The sequence below is a fragment of the Hylaeus volcanicus genome, chromosome 6, assembly GCF_026283585.1.
Source record: "Hylaeus volcanicus isolate JK05 chromosome 6, UHH_iyHylVolc1.0_haploid, whole genome shotgun sequence".
NCBI lineage: Eukaryota > Metazoa > Arthropoda > Insecta > Hymenoptera > Colletidae > Hylaeus > Hylaeus volcanicus.
This window is the reverse complement of record NC_071981.1, coordinates 4,423,900-4,449,395: the sequence shown is the minus strand read 5'-3', so window position 1 is coordinate 4,449,395 and position 25,496 is coordinate 4,423,900. Positions and strand designations below refer to the sequence as shown.

At 41.9% G+C, this 25,496-nt stretch overlaps 3 protein-coding genes across 7 annotated transcripts in view; 2 read left to right on the top strand and 1 right to left on the bottom strand.

The window, feature by feature from the left end:
* The window catches only part of LOC128879126 (uncharacterized), an 8,626-nt gene extending 385 nt beyond the window's left edge, over window positions 1-8,241 (bottom strand). The window contains exons 1-2 of the mRNA XM_054128016.1: window positions 7,622-8,241; window positions 1,313-1,508 (exon numbers count right to left, since the gene is read on the bottom strand). Coding sequence (XP_053983991.1) covers window positions 1,313-1,508; window positions 7,622-7,696 — 271 coding nt within the window. The 5' untranslated portion in view covers window positions 7,697-8,241. The remainder of the gene's footprint in view (window positions 1-1,312; window positions 1,509-7,621) is intronic.
* A 2,812-nt stretch (window positions 8,242-11,053) lies between these two features.
* On the top strand, window positions 11,054-14,864 carry LOC128879124 (uncharacterized protein F13E9.13, mitochondrial). 3 transcript variants are annotated; one of them, XR_008457569.1, is made up of 7 exons: window positions 11,054-11,601; window positions 11,800-11,882; window positions 11,954-12,094; window positions 12,171-12,370; window positions 12,451-12,578; window positions 13,460-14,279; window positions 14,386-14,864. XR_008457569.1 is itself a non-coding variant. In XM_054128011.1 (6 exons), exons 1-6 carry the CDS (start codon window positions 11,526-11,528, stop codon window positions 13,606-13,608), a joined length of 777 nt encoding a protein of 258 aa, XP_053983986.1. In that variant the 5' UTR covers window positions 11,054-11,525; the 3' UTR covers window positions 13,609-14,864. The 3 variants fall into 3 exon arrangements, 2 of the variants coding, with proteins under 2 accessions (XP_053983986.1, XP_053983985.1); XM_054128011.1 differs by having other exon boundaries at window positions 13,460-14,864; XM_054128010.1 differs by lacking the exons at window positions 13,460-14,279; window positions 14,386-14,864 and adding an exon at window positions 12,638-13,453 and having other exon boundaries at window positions 11,057-11,601.
* Window positions 14,865-15,037: 173 nt separating this feature from the next.
* On the top strand, window positions 15,038-25,488 carry LOC128879125 (tumor protein p53-inducible nuclear protein 2). 3 transcript variants are annotated; one of them, XM_054128013.1, is made up of 4 exons: window positions 15,038-15,161; window positions 23,809-24,001; window positions 24,439-24,830; window positions 25,068-25,488. In XM_054128013.1, the coding sequence occupies exons 2-4, from the start codon at window positions 23,833-23,835 to the stop codon at window positions 25,221-25,223; spliced, it is 717 nt and encodes a 238-aa protein (XP_053983988.1). In that variant the 5' UTR covers window positions 15,038-15,161; window positions 23,809-23,832; the 3' UTR covers window positions 25,224-25,488. The 3 variants fall into 3 exon arrangements, with proteins under 3 accessions (XP_053983988.1, XP_053983990.1, XP_053983989.1); XM_054128015.1 differs by lacking the exon at window positions 15,038-15,161 and adding an exon at window positions 16,329-16,628; XM_054128014.1 differs by lacking the exon at window positions 15,038-15,161 and adding an exon at window positions 18,564-18,691.
* The last annotated feature ends 8 nt before the right edge of the window (window positions 25,489-25,496 follow it).

Genomic DNA, 25,496 nt, shown 5'->3' with positions numbered 1-25,496 from the left:
GGTAATTATAGAGAACAGGTACATCCTCACCGATTTCGATGATTTTTAAATATGTTGTAGAAATCAACATTTTGAACAACTTTTTCCTATACATATAACCGTCGCTCGGCCTTAGTTTCCGAGATATTTGCAAAATACCATTGCTGCTACACAATGAATATTGCGTATAACTACGCGTCTGTGACAGCGTGTGTGTAAGCGTTCAGTCGTCGATTGTTTAGGCTCGGAATACACATACGCGACTGTGAGTCTGTATGCGATAGCTATCATTCGCTGGTCGGCTCGTGTTTCAATCTGTTCCGAATTCATTTATAGATATAAAGTAGCGCATGATCTGTATTCGTACAGTAAAAAAATGGGGTTCCGGGGTCTCGCTCCCGGTCGGGGGTTTGGTGGCGAAGCCCCCAACAACGAGTACTGCAGCGCACCACTCGGGTGTGTACACGGTTAGCCTGAGGGGTGTTTATGCTTTTCATATATGCTTTTCAATTTTTGTAAAAGGATTTTGCGCGAAAATTATACGCATCGAAATTACGGGAACTCACAGACGCGTACGTGTACTCCGAGCCTAAACAATCGACGACTGAATGCTTACACACACGCTGCCACAGACGCGTAGCTATATGCAATATTCATTGCAGTAGTAGTAATGATATTTTGCAAATATCTCGGAAACCAAGGCCGAGCGACGGTTATATGTATAGGAAAAAGTTATTCACAATGTCGATTTCTACAACATATTGAAAAATCATCGAAATCGGAGAGGATGTACCTGTTCTCTATAATTACCAAATTGCCAACCGGGGACTACGATAACGATGAATTTCGAGTTGTTAGTTTCCAAAGGTAGTTGCACGTGAAATGCCGATCTAACCATTACATTTATTTATTTATACGTTTCTCTGTTATACTTTATTTACAAATACAGTATAAACAACTACGATAGCTTAAACCGATGTTTAATAATGCGTTGCTTTTCACATTAAATACTTTTTTAATTAATGAATAGCTAAACGGTTCTAATAAAAAACAATAAAGTACACGTACATGTATCGTATAGGCATAGCCTTTGCAAAGCAAACATATCGTCACTCTCGTATCCATGTTTATATTGTCATCGGGAACATTTTTTGCGATTAATTCGATTCAATTCAATTCTTTTTCTATTCTGGGAGTGCATCGCACCGATTTAGCGTAGGTTATCGGTCCACGACAGCAGTTGAGATATCGGTCCACCGCTATAGAACAACGATTCGAACCAATTTATCAGCGCGCAAAGTTGTCATACGTACAAAAGAAAATTCAGTTTTACCATTTGCAGAACAGAGGGAGTTTCTTCCTTGAAAAACATGCGGTGACAAATACTGGGGCTGCGGATTCGTCGGAGTTGACGGGGAGGTACGACTGCTGGGGGCCGGCATTGCTCTCCAAGGTAGTAATGCATTTTCAACAAAGTGTTCCTCCGATGTTGGCACCTCATCGGTTACCCGTACCTGAATTTCCACAGTCTATAAAAGAAAAACGGTCAATTAACGTACCTTATCTGCTTTTGAAATAACGATGACGATGATGATGATAACGTTATTTGCTCTGAACAACGAATTAAAAGGAAAGCATTAGTTGGACTCGTGCTGAAAATGATAATGTGCTGACTGATTCACCGGCAATTACTGCGACGCGCGCAAAGTGAGTGTGTGGCAAGCGCGTGCGAGAAGAAAAGACAAAAGGACAAGGGCCCGAGACCCCGAGACCCGAGAGAGTCAGCCGAGTTTAGCGCGACGAACCTTGAGTTGTAACACCAATCGTTTCTTAAATATAGTATTTTTCCTTTGCATAGAATCGTCCGTTGTATCTCCCACCGTTGATCCCACAAGAGTAATAAAAAAATTATTCGTGTGTTTCGGTTTAGTTGATTTAGGACGAACCTGTACGGTGGTAAGTGTAGTAAAGAAAATGCTGAGAGAAAATCTGCGGTGACATATGATAGCGAAAAGTCACTGGGATTCTCGACGTCTCCGGCTTTTGTCGCGTGGTTGCCCTTGGGAACCTCTTCGTTCCGTGTCATCGAGAACGCGATTCTTCGCTGGTTCGAAAAAATCAGTCGCGTAAAAAAAAAAAGGTCGCGAGCTGATGTACGGTCAAGGCAAAGCCTCGGTATCCGTTAAGAAAAGAGACAAGCAAAGGCTGTTTCGAGAGTGAAACACACCTCCGTGAGAATGTCTCGTGCAATTTTCTTTCCACGTTCGATAACTAAATTCCCCTCGACATTAATAACTTTACATTGTAGTTGTTTAAATAATTAAATGATACGGTCGACGGTATTCCATTAAAAACTTTGTTTCTCTCGAGTTGTGAAACTGATTGTGAATAGAGTAATTACTCGTCACAGGGACAGGTTTGCTTGCGGTGTTTTATTCCGCTGGCTCCAACTAAATTTCCGTGCACTGTGGAACGATCAAATCTTGGCTATACAAGTACTCGTATATTCTACTCGACTGCGCAGTAAAATTCGTAGATCGTTAATCTGGATCGTAAATGTCCAAATGGATTTTTAAATAGCTTTTCGATGAAAACGCGTTTCGCTTTAGGTCGTCAAATGACGACGCAATGTCCAACCATCCGCATGCTTTTGCGCACTACAATTTAACGAACATCCTGTACCCGATTACAAAGTTTTCACGTTATTTCCGTTCTCCCACGCGGAGACATATCGATTCCGCGAGTTCGGGCAACAGGTAGCCAACAACCAACAGCCAACAGCCAACTGCCAACTGCCAACTGCCAACTGCCAACTGCCAACTGCCAACTGCCAACTGCCAACGGTTGTTGCATCCTTACGTTAACATTGTTTCTATTCTATGCGAATCCGGCAAATCGTATTTTACTTTCCATCCTCGTTGCTCCTTCATTTTTTTATCACCACCCTTTACGACCAAAATCCCACATAGTTTCTTATCGATTCTCTATTCCAACGTAGTTGGTGTCGATCCATCCTCGGCACTGTCAATAAAGCCTTTGGAGTCTGATGGATGAGAAAATACGAAAGTGTGTGGAAGGAGAGAAAGGGAAAAGAGAGAATTGCGCATTTCTCTCATCAACAACGAATAGACGAAGGTTAAAAGCTCGTTTGTAGTCGAATAAAGCATTCTTCGATGAAAAAAAATGTATTCTTATCCCCGGTATAAATTTGCTTGGAATACATCGCTTAATTCGTTATTTAGTCGGATAGAGAAAGACATTTACCTTCAGACGTGTACACGTATCAACGGAGACGTCCTGTTTGCCTAACGCCTAACCAATTTCTGCAAACAGTTAAACGATTCAACTCCTCGAATCAGTCAAAGTGTAAGCGAGTGTAACTCGCTTTCGCGTTGTACGCGTTTGCTTACGATGACAAATATTGCATTTGTACATGATACGATTTATGACTGTCCTTTTGTTTCACAGGCCTCGAGCGTTAATTGCGTATCGATTTTAGCCAGCCCATCTGCCACATTTTTTCTTTCTGCGACAGGCTCTCTCTCTGATCCCTTGTCTCGAAAAATCCTAATAACAAAATGTTCGTACCTCTGACAATGAACTTGATATTTATTCGTGTGATCGATAACAGGCCGGATAGATGTTCCGAACCACGTGACATGTTTCAGACAAACTACATATGTACATTGTAGCGCAACGGAGGAAACTGTTCCGAGGATATCTGGAACTTGGCCGATCTTGACGCACCATCGATAAATCGTAATTCGATGAAATATGATTAAATAAGTAAGTGTACGGATTGATCGTAATACGCGAACGCGATCGTGTAAAGATCGATACAAGGACAGTGTCCTTGTTGGGTTCATTATCATCGAAATGGGCACTGGAGGGCGAAATTTCTCCCAGAGGAATTCAGTGATCTTTTGATCAGAAACTGTAAAGCATCCTTTTCCTCGGAAAAAAGTAGCCCGTAGGGAATGGAACAACACTCGTATACAATATTTATAGATACACGTTTGAATAGCAAACTCCTTTCCTACGATACATTATACATTATACATAGGTCGAAGTAAATCGTAGTAAATCAGAGTACATCGAGGCGTATCACGGTAATTATCTTATGTCGATTCGCCTAATTTATTATCAGTTTCAAATGTGCGACCATCTTCGGTATGACGAATCTGTGATTTAACATATAACAAATACAGATTTCATGGCATCTAGGAACAAGCGGCCGGTTTTGAATGCAATTACGAAATTCTAAAACCAGAGAAATTCTATCCGAAATCTGATTCCAGATTTTTCGCAACGTGTAAACCACGTGTTTCATTTACACAACCACTAAAATTGATTAAAGCAGCTTCGTAACTTTGTGTTCCGCGATACGACAAACATTGCACTGCACTCTAGTACTGTAAGTGACAGAGTGAAATGAATGTCAATTATACGCAAAAAATGATTCTCGATATGAGACACACGTGCTCGCAATTCCTTTGTTTAAAGTTTAAAGTTACGAACGGTAAAGAATGTTGGAATGTTGGCTTGGTCCAACTATGATTTTTCTCCTTATCGTTATCGTAGATCGAAGCTGCGCATTATGCAGTACATATTCTCATAAAGAGAGAAAGGAAAAGTAGAAAGAGCTTCTCGGACACGCGATTTCGCTGTTTACTCGGACTCGGACTCGGGCGACGCGACGCGACACATGTGTGCAAAGTGCACCGCATTCGAGTATGGAAAACTGGTTCAGGGTGTTTGATTGTCGCGGAAAATGCGGCTCGAGATGAAAAGCCGGCAAGTTCCGCGTGAAATAAAGAAGGCTGGCATTTGTAGATTTGTACGCGTCTCGTTGCGCGTCGTCGGATATATCAGAAAAATGGAACGACTTGTACAAACGCGATGAAAGATTTCTCCTTTTATTTCCTTCTTATTTGCTCTGTGAAAAAGCGGGCACGTCACTCTTGATATAGGAGCAAACTTAAACCAGAGATATCTTACGGCAGTTTCAAATTGTTATTAAATCGAGAACCTTCTGAAAAGAAATGCTCGACGAATGGTTGCAATAGTAACCGTCCAAGTACATAGGATTTCTATTTCTAATTAACTTACGAGACTGTGAATGATACAAAGACACACCGAAATACACAAACTGTTTTCCAAATGTCCAAAAATACGCTTTTTAGAAACGTTACGAATAGTTTCGTGGCAGCGGAAAGCATTAATACGCGGTTAATAAGCGCAGCAGATAGGAACATATCGAATGCGAGGATCGAAGCAAACCGAATCAGATGTTCCCGAAACGCTAACATCGTTCAAAGGACAAGATCAACATTTAAACTACGGCTAAACTATCAACTTGTTCTCTGAAATTTATTTTCTTGCAGACTTTACGGAACACGGTTATTAGCTTATTACCCATAGCGAGAAAATTCATGCGAATAAAGTCTCGAATCTGTAGTAATCTGCGCCCGTGAACTACAAGTTTTCACAAGTTTCTAGTTTAAGAAGATGATCGATATTTTATTTCAGATAAGCCGTTATAGTTATATGTGTATAGTAGCGGTATACTATACGGTAATCAACCTACCTTGATTATCTATCGAGGCTGGTTTTTACCGACTCCAGTGCTTTTATTAGAATAACATTTCGTCGCAACGTTCTTTTTTCTCGCGTAATCATAAAACCCTTTACTATCGATAGCTTAGCTAATGATTTCGTTAAGATGTAAACTTATTCTACAAAACAAATTTACAACTCAAAATAAACAATGTCGTTTTCCAAGCTCGCTTGATCAAAAAGATGGGTGAAACTATTTAACAGGATCGTGATTAAAGTAAATACGCGAGACGTTCGAAAACTCTTTAATTGAAATTCTACGGCGAGTTTATCGCGAACGTAGTATGTACATCGATGATCGTTCTTGCGCTAATTAAGTTGGACGGAATGCTAGCGGCGGAATTATTACGCGGCGTCTAGTACAGAACCAGCTCTCCCAAAGGCACCATTGTTCGATAGCTTTTCAACTCTAACATTCTGGAAACAGAACTACACCAGACGATCTTTGTATTTACAATGTTGGAAATATAATCAGCCGAGTTCCATGTACACCTATAATATTGTAAAATTCGAGAAAATATCATACTCTCCACGATCACATCCCACGAGGAAATAATGCCAAGTTTACTGTTTTCCAATAAAATAACAATTTCTAATTGTAAGCTAACTTATCTACTAACCGATATTCTAATCGAGCGAAACGTCTAACGAGTACACAACTTGTACAGTCTCCAATTAAAATTGCAGCAACATACCGTTGACATATCTACATATCTATGTATAGTATTTGCATTTATATAGGTAAAGTAGTCGGGATTAAAATGTCGAGAGTAAATTGTAGACAACGGTACACTACATATGTACAACAGGTAGCATCTAGTTCTCGCATTTGAAGCGCGACAAGCAAGCAAACAGGGGACCAGAAGCGATCTTAAGGGAAACAAGAGTGGAAAATTAGATTTTCCTCCAAGAATGGTTCACGACGTCTCTGTATTTCCACTTTCGAGTTTCGAGCTGCTTCTATGGAAGAAACGTTCAGCCCAGCATGCTTCCTTTCCTATACATACATGTATATACTACATATACATGCATGTATATATGTACATATCACAACGTGAGCGCGATACCTGAATGGGGTTTAAAGGGCTATCGATCTCATAGTAAACTTACAGCGGAACGGAATCTTCTTTTTCAGTCTCCTCTTGCCCGATATTCTTGTCTTCTAAGCACACCGATAACTAAGCAAGTGGACAGTTTGCATAGCAAATGTCCAAGACATTTCGAAAAGCAATTTTTAGCCGCGATCGGTTTCAAGGACTTTGATAACCGTTTCATTTACAACTTGTCATTTCAACTACATATTATGCCGTCAAAGAGGAACCGTTCACAGCCGTAAATGTGGATTAAAACGATGCCCGGCTGCAGAGGTAACAAATTTACTTGGCCCATCTCGTGGTCGATATACCAGTTTATCGTCACCGTTCGAGATAGCTTCCGGTGCAAGTTTTCGACGAACAGCTAACGAATGTCCTGCTCCGTCTAATAGCTCTGATGTGTATCTGTACTAGCAGGTACTCGCCTCGCCTCGCCTCACCTCACCTTGCGTCGTATCGGTGCATCATTAAGCGATAATGCAATTATTTTCATCCAACGAATAGTTACAGTTTCAGTTACGAATTTAATTACACGACCGCCCTATCTCTCGCTCCCTTTTCCGTAAACTTGACGGGATAGCATGGCATTTGGCATGGTGTATAGCGCATCAATTCGTTCTAATCTCGATTTCGGTTACGTCCGGCAATTCAGAAAGTGATCCACGTGGACCGTAGCAAGTAGTAGTCTTTTAGACGTACGGATTATCGAACAGTATCTGGGATAGGTAATATGTATGATATTATAACGTGAACTCGAGCCAACGAAACACGTGTCAAATACTTTCAACTAATTTTCGAAACTTTTTTTATAATGTAGAGTTCGGTTGAAAGCAAATTTCTATCTTCCGTTAAATAAAAAGCTTGACCTGAACAATGTCGTCGGTTGGCACTACTTCGACAAAAGGCTTTCTGATTCAAACTCGGATACTCACGTGCTGCATCGGAAACGCGGTGCTACCGACGAATACGTCCCATGCCCAAGTAAAGATTCGCGCGTACACGTACATCAACGACAATGCCACACTGGAAATTCAACGCTTCTCAGCATCTACGGAACCAAAATCTTCTCTTTGCAGACTTGAAGCGTCAATCTTGTCACGATACTTTCGTCGGAATCACGATTACGTCTCATTCCTGTTTAAGAATCGCGCAATTATCCAATTTATACCTCGTCGTTCTGTCGTACACGCGAGTTTTCCCGTCATCAACAGTCTACATTATTCTCCATGGACCACTTGCAATTTCACCTCAAGTATCCAATGATCCAGAAACACTAACGTCGACATACCACATGCACCACATGGAGAACAACTACGTTGTCCTATTGTTGCGTCTTAGCGGTACTTGAACAGACCTCAATAATAAACAGTTTACTACACATTTCGGAGACCGCAAACAACATTGCCTATATACACGGCAAACTATTTAATCCAATGATGAAGAAACACTAATGTCGAGATACGCTAATCAAGAATGTTGATATAATATTGATATCGATCATTTCTCGAGACACTAATTTCGGAGCGAGAATTAATGTGTTTGTTGGAAACTGATCGGTATAGGCAGGTGTTGATCGAACACGAACACTTTCGCTAAGAACGTTCGCGTCTGAGAGTCTGACCGACACTGACGGAACAAACGCGCGCGTGGCATCTGCCGCAGCCGTGATGCTTCAGCATCTAATGCATAGCGAACGTAGAACGCATGGCAAACTGAACATCTACGAGGGGGGGGGGGGGACTTGGTACGAAATCCTTTTCGTTAATTTTTCAAGTAACTTAATTCACCAGCTGTAAGTTGCTAATTCAAGTAAAATATAAATGTTACCGATAAAATCAAATCGCTAAATATCACTTTATTCGATGGCGACAACCTTATGCCTCGATACTCATGATGGTGACACCAGTGTCAGTTTAGTTCACAAGGGAACATGTTCAATCGTCACACGCCAATTTTCATCAAATTTATGTGGTAGGTAATTCTCAACAGAATATTTGACACGTATCTTTTTTTATCAGTAATCGTCCGTATCGAAGGGGTGAAAACAGCCCCCAAAGTTGGCGGTGAAACCATGCTATTTTAAATATCTCGAAAACTGGAGGAGCTAGTTAGATAATAGCAAAATAATTTATTGGTTTTATATTATTAGTAATATAATAGTACACAGAACGATACACTCGTAAGTACACTCGTATATTCATCGATTGTTTATCGTTTGTTTATCGGTTATTATTTACAAATAATTCATCAACTTTAGCTTACTCAAATTAAAGCTTAGATCTCTAGGAAATGTTCTCCTGTAAGTGGATTGAATCGTTACGCGCTAATTAAATATGTAGTTGTAAACAATTTAAGACAAGCATAGTTTGTGACGGGGCAGACTTTTTCTGCCCGTCACGAAAGCATCCCGACCCCCGGCAGGGCCTCGCTCCCTCCTCGCCGGACACCCCAGGCCGGAGGTGGTCCGCGAGAGTGGAGGGATGAGTGGACCGCGGGCATTAGAGAGCCCCCTTTTCGCGCCCCCTCGCCCCTCCGCGATAGAGCCGCGTCTTCGCGCGAGCGCGGCAAGACGCCGGTCGCGGTGTCCTCCACCCCAGGACCCAGGTGTGCCCACCGCCAAGAGGACTGACCACCCTCGCGAAAGAGACCAGAGCCATCGCCCCTCGACGATGCCACGAGGGGAAACCCGAAGATGCCATGGTGGTGGCATACCGTGAGGGGCCCTTACAGCTTCTGTATCGATCGATGAGGAATCGAACCTAATTAACGGCTAACCGCGAGGCAAAACGGAACACGGGAGCGACGCGAGCAAGCTTTCCCTTTTCTTCGAGCTTTACCAAGTTTTGTGTGAGCCGTGTGTGGGGGGGGGGGGTGTTGTCCACGCCGTTCACCCCGTAGAGAACGCCTCGTAATCAGGAATCCAGAGACCGGGGAGATTCAGGTAGGGCCCACTGGTTGGGTTTCCTTTTGTGGCGTGCGTGGGCGCGAGAGTGCGGATAATCTTGTGTGTGTGTGTCCGCGAGCGTGCTCCGGAGCACCTTTTTCGTCCGCGACAGGACCACCACCGGAGGGAACTCCGTTAGACTTCCCTCCGTCCGTTTCGCGAATCTCCCGCGTGACCTTGCGCGGTTTGAGAACGCGCCGCGTTTCGAAGGAGAGGGCCCCTTCGAAACGCGAAACCGTTAATTCCCGACGTAGTCTTTTTTCGATTGTATTTGATTCTAGGGCGGACTATTTGTTTGCGTGGCCCCCTATAGAGTTAAGTCGCGCCTGTTAGGTATTCGTTTTCTTTCCGTCGGACATTTTCTTTTTGTATCGGGAATTCCGCGTCGCGCGTATCCCTTTCGGCGCGTAGTCGCCGCACCCTTTCCTCAACGGTGTGTGTACCGCGGAATTCCCCCGCGTCGGTTTCGATTAAATAAAGAAATCCGATTAAACGTACGCGGATCAAAGTTTATTTCCCCCCTTTCGACCTCCCCTGAGTTTCGCTCTCCGTAGAGCAGCCGGAAGAACGAAAGTAACGGACTAGTGCACTTGGCACTGGCGCCCAATTCTTCCAAATAAATTCGTCCGTGGAAATTGTGCGACCGAGCGTGTCGATTACGCGAGGTACGTCACAAGTTCCAAAGTAGTTCTGACTACACCACCTGTCGTCCCAATTATCGTTAATTAATCAATATTCTGTATATATTTGATGCAGTTTGGCACTCGTGGAAGGTAGTTTAGATCCTTGGCAACATTCAAGGACCGATTTCCATAGGATTTTTGTTGAATCGAAATAGTTATAAACAATTTTTGGAGACGGTGCCCCAGTACGGCCAACAGTGGCGACAGTTGTAACGTGTTTTTGACACAAAATTTGTTGACAAGTCGTTAATAACAACTAAAATCGTACCGAAAACAGTCCTTGAATGTTGCCAAGGATCCAAACTACCTTCTACGAGTACCAAACTCCATCAATTATGTACCTAATACTGATTAATTAACGATAATTGCAATGACAGGTGGCGTAGTCAGAACTATTATGGAACTATGCGTATCTTAAATGGTTTACAACTATTTAAATAGTGCATAATGATTCAATCCACTTATAGGGGAAGACTCCTAGAAGCCTAAGCTTTAATTTGTGTATGCAAAAGTTGATGAATTATTTGTAAATAATCGATAAACAATCGATAAACAAATGAGTATACTCTGCGCATGTGCACTGCCGTTTCCAGCCTCGGTGCTCTCTATCCTTCTCGCACAGTATATCTTTCTCTCTCGCACAATTTCAAGCGTAGACCTCCACCTGCGTTCTGTTATCCTATTACCGACCGGAGTTTCCATGATCAACCGCTAGATGGCTGCCACCGGTCCGAAATTAAAGTTTTGCACTTACTAATCGTCGAAAAACGTTTATACCTATTTAATTTCAATTAAAATCCTATCAACACTGGTTCTTGAATATTACTGATGATTTATACTGTCTTCCACGAGTACCAAGGTCTACTATTTATATGCAAAAAGTTAACAAACAATTGAGTAAAGCTAATATTTCTAACAATATAACGTATAGTTGAAACTGAAATCCTTGGTGAATTTTTCCCACGCGACGTGACGCTGCAAACTTTCTACCAACTTTTAATACGTGAGCTTGTCAGACGCAGCACATGCACAGCGGTAGTATTGTTCAACATATCGAACAGCTGATTTTGATTAAAGAATCGATATCTTGAGAAACAAATACTACTCACAGTTATCTTGGATCCCCAATTGTATTCTAACTATAACTTGTCATTTTTCTAAGTGTCTGCAATTCAAATTAAACGAACTCGTTCCATTCATCACGAGAAAATGTTACGTTTTCACAAATTTTTTCAAAAAGGAAAGTGTTCTATCATTGGAATGGTGCATGTCGGTGGATTACCTGGTAACGAAATTTTATTCATTTTAATTTTACGCCTCATACGTTGAAGAATATACCATATTTGACAAAACTTATGCTTTCCATTAATTACGATTGTAAATTATTTTATTATTCTACATCAAATTCACCTATTAATGAACTAGTAATTCACCTATTAACCTTTAATTTATTAAACGAATAATTTAAATTGTCAACCATCAGGGACACCACTGTATTGCGGCGATACAACTAAAATTATAAACAATGCAGTCGAGGATGCTACAATTTATAGAGATTGCAATGTCGTAAGTGTAATAACTACAAGATTCATGAGTTAGCTAAATTGTTATTTTAACTTACCATGCTTTACTTTAAGGATGGTATACTAGTGGAAAACATGCACGATGTTCCATACGTACGATCCAAAGACTTATCTCCTGAAACTGTATCGATGATGACTCGAGTCTGTATAGAAATTAAAAGAATATTACCTGAAAATGTACCATGTGGCATACAGGTATACGTCTAAACATTAAATTGTCTACGATAAACTAATGTAATGTTATATACTTTCGTTAAAAAATTAACAATAGATTTTAGCAGGTTGTAACAGAGAAGCTGTAGCTGTAGCAAAAGCTGCCAATTTTCAGTTTGTTAGGACAGAAGGATTTGTATTTTCTCATATAGCAGACGAGGGTTTGATAGATGCATGTGCCGGTCCTCTTTTGCGATACAGAAAACAGATCGATGCCAATGATATTCTTTGTTTTGCTGACATTAAAAAAAAGCATAGGTGATTTGTCGTATTTCGATAAGAAAGAAAGTCAGTAATTTTATTCATCTCACGATTTCCGATCTTTTGTTTCTGAATAGTTCGCATGCTATCACTTCCGATGTAAGCTTAGCAGAAACAGTGAAAGCGGCAGAATTTTTCTTAGCAGATGGAATAATACTGACAGGAACCGCGACTGGCGACCCAGCTGATATAACAGAGCTTAAAGGTATTGTGTTCAACATGATAAATTCATAATTCATAATTTATTCGCTAAAAATTTTGTAGAAGTTAAGCAAGTTGCTAAATGTCCAATCCTTATTGGCTCTGGTGTTACGATAAGCAATATGGAAAATTACATGTACTCTGATGCAATGATCATAGGATCATACTTTAAGGTTGACGGTGTTTGGAAAAATGCAGTTGACAAAAAGAAAGTTGGTAATTTTATGGTAAAATTGGAAAAACTACAAAACATACAAAGTTAATATCATCTTAATTCTATATGAAATTGAACTATTTTTAATACTGGGTTATTTGATAGCATTGTTGTTTACTATTGATATATATATATATATATAATACATGAACAATTACACAAATATTACACTATACCGATAAATAATTAATTTTTTCCTTAATTCTTAATCGAACGTCTTTGTCGTTATAATAATCGACAATTATTGAACGTGTGGTATCTGTTGCTCTTTTTTAACGTGACGTTTTTATTTATACGTGACAGATGTCGAAATGTAATTTTTCAGCATGTAGAAATTGCTTGTTGGCAAAATGATTTCGCGTTTTCAATAATATGTGCCAAATGTAGACGCGGTGCTCGTGATACTGAAAACATGCCAAAGAAAAATTTCAATCAAAAGAGTTTATTTTGTTGAGAAATATTCGCATAGCATTTCCATGATGTAAATAATAATCATTCATAACAACATAAAAGCTTATTTCTATAATTATTAAATCGACTAATTGTAAGCGTCGGTAATAAAGTAACAACTGACTATATTATATTTTTATTCGTCAACTATTTTATTATTGGTATAAACTTTCGCTGGTTTCAAGTGTTTTTATTTGTTACATTGGGTTCGGTGATTCCAGCAGTAGCGATAGCGCCTTATTATATGAGAAGCACTGCTACAGCTACAGTGCTACATATGATGCCATCTTGCCACTATGGGCAACGATGTCGCTGCGAGCTAAGCGAAACTATTTTATACCGTGAAAATATAGTAGCGAGCGATAATTAAACAACTATTTCTTAAGAATAGATGGTTTATTTTGTACAACGGCGATATTCGATCTCGAGAAACGGTACGAATCTTTCGAAAGTAGAAGAGTTTAATAAAGGTTGGTAAAAAGGAAGTTTTCCAAGTATACCAGCATTAAACAGCGGCCAGCAGCTGTTCGCCCAGCTGAGCGTTCCCCCACCCATGATTACTGCTCACCGGTGAATCGATGAATTCTCGGGCCCTTTGTTATATTGTTGGTTGTTGATCGTTACCCTTACCCCAAGCCGCCTCGTGTCATATACGTATGCCCATTAAAATAAAAGCACTTTGTTAAATTACGAAACGTTCAAGTTACGTCGGCTGACGTTAATACAAATATTTCATCGCGTACGCACGTGAAAACTACTATTATAGTCGAGCTGACGATCAAAATGAAACTAATAATCACCAGAAATATTTTCGCTCTGTTCTCCGGTTTGCTGGAATTCGAGGACAGCTGAATAATTTAATATTCATTTGTTTGAAATGTAGCTGCAACGGCACTGTGACGTTCATGTACTTTTTACTCCAGCGGATGTATGAGATAACGTGGAATTATTTGGAAATGACAAGCAACCGCACAGTAACATACTCGTATGATTATTTAATAATAAATTGGAACTTGGTAGGTTAACGATAGAAAAATAATGGTAAGAGAGAAATATGTATAAATGCACGATACTTGGTAAACGGTAGAATGGGTATATGTATATAAAGGATCAATTGAATCGAGAATATTAATATTTCTTGTTTCAGTAGTTGTCTGGTCTCGCGGGGTGTAACGATATCTACATATATCACGCGTAATATAAATAACAGCAGTTAAGCGTTACATTATCACCGCGCTACATATTTTATGCGAGAGAACGAGAGGCTTGTACCGGCAGCTCCAAGTTTCAAGACACCGAGACACGCATCGATTTTCCACTTGCTGCATTTGCTACGATTTCATGGTTCTCTCGTTCTTACTCTCATCTCGTACAATTTGCAATTTTGTCCAGACGAGAAAACGATTTTGCATTATTCTCAAGTTGTCGAAAGACAGATTTTCTTTTGATAAACCGACGGATCGGTATGCACGGAAACAATGTATCTACACATATATGTATACACATTAACATACATATGTATAAGAAAAGAGTTTGAGAGTTTATCGATAATCGATCGTAGAAGATGGATCGATGGATCATACATTAACGATAAAATCACGTAACGGTTATTTGAGGAAATCGAGATGGCTGGTTTTTCCAGATACGAGAGCAAATAAATTTTCAAGATAGCCAAAGAGCGACCGAGCTTGCCGAGAGGTGATCGATGCTCGAAAGGGCACGGGCGCCTCTCGCCACGCGATACTACGTCCCTGATATCGTTTATAAAAGCCCTCCCCGCATCTCGTTCCCCCACCAACAAGACCATACCTCTGCTCTCGCCCCTCGCGTTGGCTTGACTGCCCAGCCAGCCAGTCGAAATCAGCTGACGACTATTACTGCGGGCAGTTGCTACCACGGCTCCTCACACGCAACACTGTTCAGGCGAGTGAATCCTTTACTTCATACACTTTTCCTCCTCTTTGTTTTGTTTTGGTTTGTTTGTTTTCTTGTTTGTTTGTTTTTTTACTTTTTGTCACCATTTCGTTCCCCTTTTGCATACCGCTTCTGTCTTTGCCGTGTCGAAATCGAAACGAGGGTCAACGATATCCCGCGAGTCGATATTGCATATATGTATCTACACGCCAACAATCGGCGTTTTGTCAGTGGTGATAAAAGGTCGGACGTGACCTTCCTTCCTTCTTTGCCTATATTCTCTTGGTCTCTTTTCTATCTGGCCTGTCTACCTCTATCTTCGATATGTATCCGTGAGTGTGAAGTGCGACAAACAAGAAAGAGGGAACCAACGATACATCGCAGGCCTAATGTACGATTTGTACTGTACGACTGAGAATGGGTCTGTGTTTGCTGTGTGAGTGTACGTGAGTGGCTGATGAACTGTTCGGGATGCGGTGTGCGGATTTTCCATTTAACTACGTTATTATTTCATCGAAGAAAAACTGCCCGAGGTTGCCCACTCGTTTCTTGTCCCTCTTTCGAAGGAAACAGAGCGAGAGAGCGAGCGAATTCGAGATCAAGGTCGTTGTCACTGGCAGCTCGCGTGTGTACAAGGAAACTTGGCTTTTTCGTCGAGAACTGTACCCACACAGGAAGCATTCCCGTTTGATTACCTAGAAAAGTTGAGCTACGCTTTAGCACTAGGTGACCACGTAACAACTCTCCCGTTGTGTTTTTACACGGTGTTTGTTGGTATCTACCAGGGTGTCGTATAACTGCCTAAAACCTACAACCTACAACCTACAACTGGCTTTGTAGCTTGTTGTTCCATTCAACGTAAAAGAGGGACGTCGTTGTTCCATAAGTAACGTTATTATCCGTCGCGTAAAATTCTGCTGGACGATGATATCGTTGATCGTGACGTTTCGCGAACCTTATCGACGGAGAACGCTATGGAGTCGTCGCGTTTGTGAAAGTGATATTAGGAAGAGAGCAGAGCAGAGCAGAGCAGAGTGGCCTTGTAACGCGGTCAGGATCCAAGTACAAACAAGTAGGAGAGGAACGAAGCCGTGTTTTGTGTGCACGTCGATGCGATAAAGCACGAAGGATGCCAACGAGAGGGAAGGAGGTGACATATGTATAGTAGTGGGGAATTGGATCGAAACAACGCAGTACAGGAGTCCGCTTGGTAACCGCTTGATCGACGGATCGTGCACGGATTGTTACAAGTGCAAGGGCAATGGCAATGGTGTATACCTTGTACAGTACAAGTCACTCGATGGTGTCGTGTGGTGTGCGGTGCAGTTTGGAGGTGTACGGTGCGGTGCTGTACGCCGTCTTCCTGTTTCGCTCGACGACGCTCTATTTCTGACGAGCGCCAAGGAACATCGACAACGTTTGTCTGGACGTTTTCTCATCGAACGTCAATTGTGCAATGTCGTCGATTCGCGAACGGTGCGTGAGCCAATGCCCTTTATTTTCCTCCTGATACATCCTTTTATCTATCTGTGGATAGAGCTAGATACCAATCATGTCCCTCTTGTTTTTCTCTTCTTTCGATTCTTTGCTCCATCACGATTCCTCCAACGACTCTGTTTACCCCAACTTACTTTGAACAAACGAACGATTACTTGGCAGTATCGACGAGATAACTCTTACCCTGTTTCACGTACAACTATCTTGCTCTTTGTTCTTCGAAATCCTCTTATTGGCGACACTGCGACTGTCGACTGGTCGATCGGTAACAAACTATCGCTAAAGGTGTTTAGCCGGTAAGGAGTCGATTTGCTTAAAAATAAACGTAAACGAGTAAACGAATCCAAGTTGAGAATTTTCCGTTTACACGATAGGTACATACATATTTGTCCATCTCAAAGATTAAGCTTTCCGAAATAATGTACAAGAAAATTGTAACATTACTACACTGCAACATTAACAACACTGTTGCAGTATATTTTTAAGTGTATCTCGAATGTTCCTTTTTCACTTGTACCGGTCAAGTTCAGAGGGAAGAAATTGTTGGCAATCGTTCTATCCGTTCTATTGTTGAAACTGAAACCGTCGAGTTGATTCAAATAGCTACTTTCTCGAACAGTATTCGTCAAGTTTTCAAACGAATTTTGTTCAAGTTCAAAGTTTCGCGGATCTCCCATTTTAGCCTCCATCGATCAGCGCCGCCGCGCCGTCCCGTATTAGAAACTATATGGAAACCTGTATAGAAATTTCATCATCATAGTCGTTATCGTATCGCGCTTCGCTCTCTTCGGAACGAACAAAACTGGTTTTAGTCATTTCACCGTTGTATACGTCGCACGTTTCCCCGTTTCATCGGCGAACACATTGACCCCGTTAATCGCTTCTCTACCAATTTTCTTGGTCGTCACCTCCTGCGCAAATGTTAACGGAGCCAGATACCAACGTGCGTTGTTATGTAAACTAACGTCCGCGATGGTTACATAATTTTCAAGATAAAAACGGAAATGTTTCTTTTGGCACGCATTCGCGCCGATGCGAATTGGACAATTGCATTCATCGGATCGATTCGATCCGATCCGATCCGATTCGATTCACGTTGAGCAGAAAAATGATTCGAATAAAATTCTGCCCATCTCTAACCGCGAGTGACCGAGCCCGGAGTCGATGCTTCTCCCTCGATGGCCGATGGAAAAGGTTCCAAGAGTCTCTTCCTCTTTGTATTCCATATAAAGAGTCTATCTATGCGAGAAGGAACGTTATTCGACCATCTTTCCGTGGCGTCACGTTGCATCGCATCGCATCGCGTCGAGTCCGTGCAAGTTCGCTAGCTTTTACATGTATGTACTTGTACATATGTAGCTTGACTAGTGACGTAATCGTACATATGATCGCTCGTTTGCGTTGATCCCGTTAGAATCGAACCGATGCCGATGAAGAGAAGCAGACTGTAAGAAATTTAGACGACACCGAAACCAAACAACGCAAACGGTGCAAAACACTCTTCACGTGCGGCGGAAACAACCTTTCTCAAACTTGATTTTCTGCCGGACGCTACACCTTCGACATAGGCACATTTTAGACGGACAGCTTAGCGCAGAATGAATCCCATTGGATTTGCAATTAACGTTCGATTCTGATACCCAGAGAGGATAACTCCGCTTGTATTTTCATAAAAATTCAACAACTTGCTCGTGTAATTACCTAATTACCTTTGGAACTCGGATCGACTCGGTGGCTGATGAGTAATTGCTTTTTGCGCGGTAGTCATGTCTATGAGTCACGATACGACGTGAAAACGCTTTTTACCGCGACTATATGTATATATAATGACTGCGATATAGTTGCGATGACTTTAGTTAGTTTATTTGGGAATATGAAAGGCGTGTCCGACATTGATTTTTTTTATATCGACAGAAAATAGTTTATCTTTACTATTTTATTCGGCAAGAATGCGATCAAGGAGAAAACTAAACGACTAGGCTGATGGGGCAGATGATTATCACGGTGTCACGGCTAAAAAGAACACCACTCCAGTGTTAACAGTGAGTTTCTTGGTCCAATGTATGATATTAGACTAGGCGATCGCTACTATGCTTTCAATTGGTTTCGAGAGGATTATTTCTGCGAATAATACTCTGCTTCGTAGATTACGTTTGCAATCGTTTGTTGGAATGAACAATGTTCAGTCGTAACATCAGAAACGCGAGCTACAATTCGAGCGATGAAATCAGTGACTCTTCTGACGCAACCGATAAAGCCTACGGTACCCAGCATGATTAGCCTGATTATGATTCACGAGGAAGGAGTGAAACCGATGCTCTATCTACTGGTAGGAGTCGTTATTCGCGCGATATATCTCCATAAAAAAAAAAAGGAACACGAGATAACACTGTCTCCATCGACCACACCAACGATTACCGAAGAAACAATACACGTGTGAGAAGGGTAATTAACAGTGAAGTAACAAAGATATCGTCATCGCTCTTTTTACATGGAAACAGTCTAGAATGTCGTTAGATTTTTTTCTCCCTAAAAGACACGAAATATTTGCTTGCACTCGATATTCTAATGCATCGATTTAACACGTTCGTTACCGCGCGTTCATTCATATACACACAGACATACATGTACGTGACTCTGACTCGACGTTTTCATTTCTAATCGGTCTTTTAACGTTAACGCATCGATTTAACACATACATGAATACAGAAATACAGAAATGCATAGATATTTACATATCCGTATCCATATTAAATATAAAAACATATAAAAAAACTACAAACTACAACAAAATACTACAACAAAATATAAAAACATAATTTTTCATGTACTTGAAATGATTAAACATATTGAAATAATAAATAAAATTATTAAATCTGATCTTAAGGAATTTTAATAAGAAAAATTATTAGTATTATTGTTGTTATGCACGATCTTTATTTGTGTAGGAGTGGGAATGTGTGCGTGTGCGTGAGAGAGAAAGAGAGAGAGCGTTAGCTATAGGATAGGTATAAGGATATTGTAACGTAGCTTTAGTTTAGTTTAATTTATGACCTGGCCACTTGGGCTGATGTTGTCCAGGCGCGCCTCGGCGAGGCCGCCTAGAACAACGTTTCCCTGCCTGGGAAAAACCCTGGGTAGTGTTTAACTTTAAGGGGAGATAGAGAAAGAAGCGTTGGAGACAGATTTAGTTGAGCAGTCGAAGGGTAAAGACGGCGCGAATAGACGTAGAGCGGATCGTTGAGCGGACTCTATTCATTTTAGTTTCGTTAATAGTTAAGTCAGTATTTTATAAATATAGTAACATATAATAAATCCTACAAATTTTGGGGGCTCGTCCGGGATTGAACGAGCAGTGAGTACGAGCCGCGTAATCGTAAGAGCGAATTGTGTGGACTCCAAGAACTAACCAATCGTGTGGAATACCTAAAACTGTGAAGCCTGGATAAGAAGTGTTTTCTTTATATATATAGTGTTGGAATTTGGGAATTGTGGAATCGAGTGGACTGTGTACGTGACGTGAAATGAGTACCAACAGGAGCCCAAGTGAATTCACGGTGACACAGCTGAAAGACATGCTGAAAGTGAAAGATCTAAATATGGCTGGAGTAAAGAGTGAACTGATCAATAGGCTCATGATGAACGATCCGACGGGTGCGTGGATGGATGAGGCGGCGAGCCGCGATCCAAGCGCGACCGCGAGTGGAAATTCTGTCGCGGGTACCATCGCGAGTGGAAATTCTGTCGCGGGTACCATCGCGAGTGGAAATTCTGTCGCGGGTACCATCGCGAGTGGAAATTCTGTCGCGGGTACCATCGCGAGTGGAAATTCTGTCGCGGGTACCATCGCGAGTGCAGACTCCGGCGTGGACGAGGCTCCCAACGCGAATTCGCCAAGACCGCGAAGTTCGCCAATTACGGACATCGATGCCAGAAGCATGGACATTCAGCGAAGGGAGCTAGAACTCGCTGACCGCGAGATTCAATTATTGAGACGCGAGGTGGAAAAAATGATGCGCGAAATGCAAAGACTAAACATAGGTGGAGTGTCCGTTCCCCAGAGTGCGCCCCACGTGGATCAACGTAGAGCAGTGGCGATAGACGAATCAATGAAGGCCATGCTGAGTTATTTGGAAGGAAACGGCGAAAATTTCGATATTTGGGAGAAGCAGCTGACACTGCTGCGGTCGACGTATAGGCTGGACGACAACGCGGCGAAATTATTAGTCGTTTCGCGACTAAAGAACAAAGCTTTCGAGTAACAAAGCTCTCTTTAAGAACAAAGCTCTCTTTAAGAACAAAGCTCTCTTTAAAACCGGAGTATATAGAAATGCGAGTCGACGATATAGTGAGCGAGCTGAGAGACACTTTCGGTGATCGACAAAGTAAAATTTCAGCACGCAGAGAGTTTGAAGGGCGCACATGGAGAAGGGAGGAGACATTCGCAGAATATTTCCACCGAAAAACGATCCTGGCTAATCGTACCTCGATCGACGAAGGCGAGCTGATCGAATATTTAATAGACGGACCATTCGTTGAGAAACCACGCGAAATTGCTGAAGTTTGTATCGAAGGCATCGCTTCTAGAAGGATTCAAGGATGTTACGTTACCACCCGCTATCCAGAGAAGCTTACGAGCTAATGCAGAGGCGTACGGACAGAAAACTAGTGCTGCGCAATGTGGAGCGGGAGTGCAGCGATCCGATGGTCCGAATTATCGTGGAGGTGGTACGATATCGCGAGCATCTTACGAGTTCCGACGGCCAGAAAATAGTTATCGAGGGGACAACGAGTTCCAGCGACGAGACAGCGATTTTCGACGACGAGACGATGGAGTTCAGCGGCGAGACGACGGGATGCAACGACGAGAAGCGCGGAATACGCCGCCGAAAAGGTGTTACAACTGCGGCGACCGCGAACATCTCTCCTTCGAGTGTCACCGAAGAAGTCAAGGAGCGAAGTGTTTTGAATGTGGAGAATTCGGACACGTTGCGAAGAACTGCCCAAGGAGAGTGACGCTTGCGACTGACGAAAGCCTAGCGGTACAGCAGGAATTCCGTAGAAAGTATGTTAAGAATGTTTGTATTTGCGAGCGCGAGGTAACCGCTCTAATTGATACCAGCCGCGATTATAAAAATGTAGCAGAACAATTACAGAAAAAAACAAAAATGTTACAAAGTACAGAAACTAAATTAAATAGCGTCTTAAGTAATTTAACTAAAAAGATTGAATCTTTAAAAGAACAAAATACTTCTTTATCAAATCAGAACCAACAGTTACAAGATTTGTGCACCTCTCGGAAGATATCTTTATCACGAACCGAAGAATCTAAAAATATTTTAAATACTGAAGTAGAGACTTTGAAAGGGAACCTTAAGAACACAGAGGAATCTTTACACAATGAAAAAGTAAATAGTGTGAAACTAAATGAAGCACTTGAAGAAGATAAGTTGAAGATATGTGAAAATATTAAATGTATACAAAGTTTAACGGATCGAAATAACTCATATGAAACTTCTATCGAAAATTGCAACACAAATTTAAAAGAAATCATCTTTCATCATTTCGAAACTAAAGATAGTGAAAATAATTTAAATGATGCTACAACTATTGAACTTGTGCAATATCCTCGAACATTGTTACGTAAATTCAATAAAAAATATATTTTTAAAAAAAGAGAAGTTAAATCGCTAAATATTACAATGGAAGAAATAAAATCGACCTCAATAACCAAAGTGCCATAAACTAAGAATTATCGAAGGATTCATTATTTCTGACAATTTCTCGTGTCTGACGTGGGCCCACGTAGCCTGACGTCAGCCCACGGTGCCTGACGTGACGTGTTACACGTCACGTCACGTCACGTCAGAATAATCTGTGCGACCCTTTAGATTTTCATATCATGCGTCTTATGACGCGGGTTCACGTCACGTCAGAGTAATCTGTGCGACCCTTTAGTCCAGCCTCAACAGACTCCGATCCACATTTGTTACGTATCGTTGTGCGATCATGTCCGTTCCAATAATTCATGGGTCCGGCAACCTGCGACTCTTTAACACAATTATTGCTCAAACAGAGTAAAGTTATTTAAATTCGTGCCTTTCACCGAGCTCTATTTTCGGTATTCCATTTTCATAGAGAATTTCTCAACGAGGCGTTCTCGCGCGTTTATCGATTGCGCAACGATCGTAAAATAATTGCAAGGCGATATACTTGCAATTACTCGTGATCCTTGGCGAAGCAACACAACCACTGATTCGTTTGGTGATCGTCCGTCCCACTACGTACGATACGAGCGAGACTTCAAGTGTTGAACGTGACGCAGCCAGTAAGAGCGCCTCTTACGCGATTCAACAACGCCAACGGTAACGTCGTGTAAGTTGCGATTTGCGACGCGTAACGGGCTTGAAATAATTACAACACGGTGACCGTGGGCCCGATAGCCGTGCTCTACGTGCTACGCACTTTCCGTACCACGTGGATGGATTCGTGTATAGTAGGTACGTACCTACATACTTTCCGCGTCTAGACGTATTCGCAGTTGTAACTATGATATGTATGTAGTTGTAATAGCGCTCAAGAGTTTCGAGGTCTTAAGCCTTGTGACCTACAAATTTCTTTGCTTCGAGGATTATTTACCAAACATTGTTAGCGTTATCCTTGGCTAATGTTATCGAAACAAAATCGCCAACATTGGAAAAACTACACCTCTCCTCGTTATACAATCGATCGAGGACGAGCTCTCGAAGCCTCTTACTTTAGTTTCCAGCAGGACGTTTATGGACGTTTAAGGGCACTTTTTCTCCTCTTATTTCTTACCGGCAGAACTGGCGTTTTAGTACGCCATCGGGAATTTTGGTCGCGCCCGTGATATCGCACGGATATCCGCTCGCTCGGATTTCATACATTTCACTTAATACGACGCGACGGACGCGAATGAGTTGATGCCCGATCCAGCAACGATCTTTATTTGCTGGACAATTTTGTTTCGTTGTTGGTTGGCTAAATGGAGTTGGCGTGCATGACTTTTAATCCTGAACGAATGGTAGAACGAATGATATTTGCGATCGATTTATTTTAATCGGAAGCTGAAACGCGTCAAACATCGAGTTTTATGGTGAAATATTTTATTTTATCCGACAATTGGTTGGCATTACAGGCGCTGAAGAGCAAAAAGGTCAGGATGCTGAGCAGCTTGGCAAACTACTTACTCGGAGGTAATATCTTCGGCTCCGGCACACAGGACTCTCGGGAAGGGTCCAATAACGAAACCCCGGAGTCCCTTCCAGTAATGGCGAGGCTCAATCAGGTGGAGGTTGAGGGCGATGAGTGGATCCTCATTGACCGTGCTGGTACGTCTGGCAGGAACGGCCTTTTCAAAGGAACGTTGCTCGAGAAATTTGAAAAAGTTCGTCAACCCTTTGCTTGTCTGACTGATTGCTTCTCACGTTGGGGAGACTACACCCGCGCCGTCGTACATACATATATTCGAAGCGTAAATCGACAACGAGGCGCGTCTATGCTCGAGAACGCGTCGAGATCAAATAAATCAAATATCGTTCTCTATTTTAATCGTTACTCGTACAATTTTCCGCCGTGGAGGTGCAAGTGGAAGTGAAAATGGAAATGGAAATGGAAATGGAAATGGATGTAATCTTGTTTGAAAAACAATCGATGTATTGGCAGAGCAGAAACTTTTCGTCTAATAACTCCTATTTTTATATTTTTTTTATTTTCCGAAAGGCTCTTTGAATGTCCGAATTAAAGCAGGTTTATTTGTGACACACAGTTGAGGGTGCGACGACGCTGGAGGAGTCGTGGTATGTAACGCCACCCCCATGTTTTACACGGGCGGGACCCGTAAACGTGGAAACATCTCCGCTGGAGAACCTGCTGATCGAGCATCCCAGCATGTCCGTATACCGAGCCACGACTCTTACAGTCGCCCCCGACACTCCACCGCCAACGCCGGATGCATCGGAAAACAGAGACGTCGAGGAGGACGTTTTACCTTCTATCGTTTCCGGTGTACCGGCCACGGCGGCAGCCTCGTTGAACCGTAGACCGAGAAGAATCGTCAGCGATCAAGAAATTTACAGACCCTCTATTCACGGCGGAAGACCCGCCGTCGGACGTGTCAGCACCGAGAAGAGGATAGTCCAGAGTCGCTCGGCGCAGAAGGTGATCATTTTTCTTCGCAACTATAGTATAGGCTAAAGAAAAAAAAAAAAAAAACCAACGTTGATGAAAAAGGTCCAGAGTAGAGGCAGAAGCTTGTCACGGAAGCTCTAGCTATGATTAAACTCCTTCAAAAAGCTTTGGTAGAGACACTTTTTCTTAGCCACTGCTTGTAGCAGAGAAATTTTTGTTTAAAGAAAGAAAGAAAAGTAAAGTAACGTAATGTTGAAATTTGTCCAGGTTCTCGAGAAGAGGTCTACCCAGGCGCTAAAGAGGGGCCGTCTAGAGAGGAGCAACAAACTGACGGAGGTGTTCAGCGGTAAAGGCAGACGTCCCCGCCGGCAAGACCGCTTGCGCGTCCAGAACAGTGGCGCAAACAACAACCGGAAATGCTAGTCATTCGATCTCAGGCCAAGGTGTACTCAAGTACCTTCTTCCTAAAGTAAACAAAAACAAAAAAAAAACACGCAAACAAGACACGCAAGAAAGCAAAAAAAAATGCAAAAAATGAAGAAGTAACGATGACGCGAACTAATCTTACAATTAGTTTAATCCCTATCGTGTTCTTGTTCGTTGGCACGTGTCGCAACGACGTATCACACACATACATACACACACACAAACACACACACACACACACACACACACACACACACACACACACACACA

Excerpts from the sequence above, each read along its gene's own strand:
- LOC128879124 (XM_054128010.1), top strand. The coding sequence starts at position 11,526 with ATGTTACGTTTTCACAAATTTTTTCAAAAAGGAAAGTGTTCTATCATT. Across the intron at positions 11,883-11,953 it reads TTTATAGAGATTGCAATGTC|GATGGTATACTAGTGGAAAA; the intron begins GTAAGTGTAATA and ends CTTTACTTTAAG. Across the intron at positions 12,371-12,450 it reads GACATTAAAAAAAAGCATAG|TTCGCATGCTATCACTTCCG; the intron begins GTGATTTGTCGT and ends GTTTCTGAATAG.
- LOC128879125 (XM_054128013.1), top strand. The coding sequence starts at position 23,833 with ATGCTGAGCAGCTTGGCAAACTACTTACTCGGAGGTAATATCTTCGGC. Across the intron at positions 24,002-24,438 it reads GATCCTCATTGACCGTGCTG|TTGAGGGTGCGACGACGCTG; the intron begins GTACGTCTGGCA and ends TGTGACACACAG. Across the intron at positions 24,831-25,067 it reads AGAGTCGCTCGGCGCAGAAG|GTTCTCGAGAAGAGGTCTAC; the intron begins GTGATCATTTTT and ends AAATTTGTCCAG.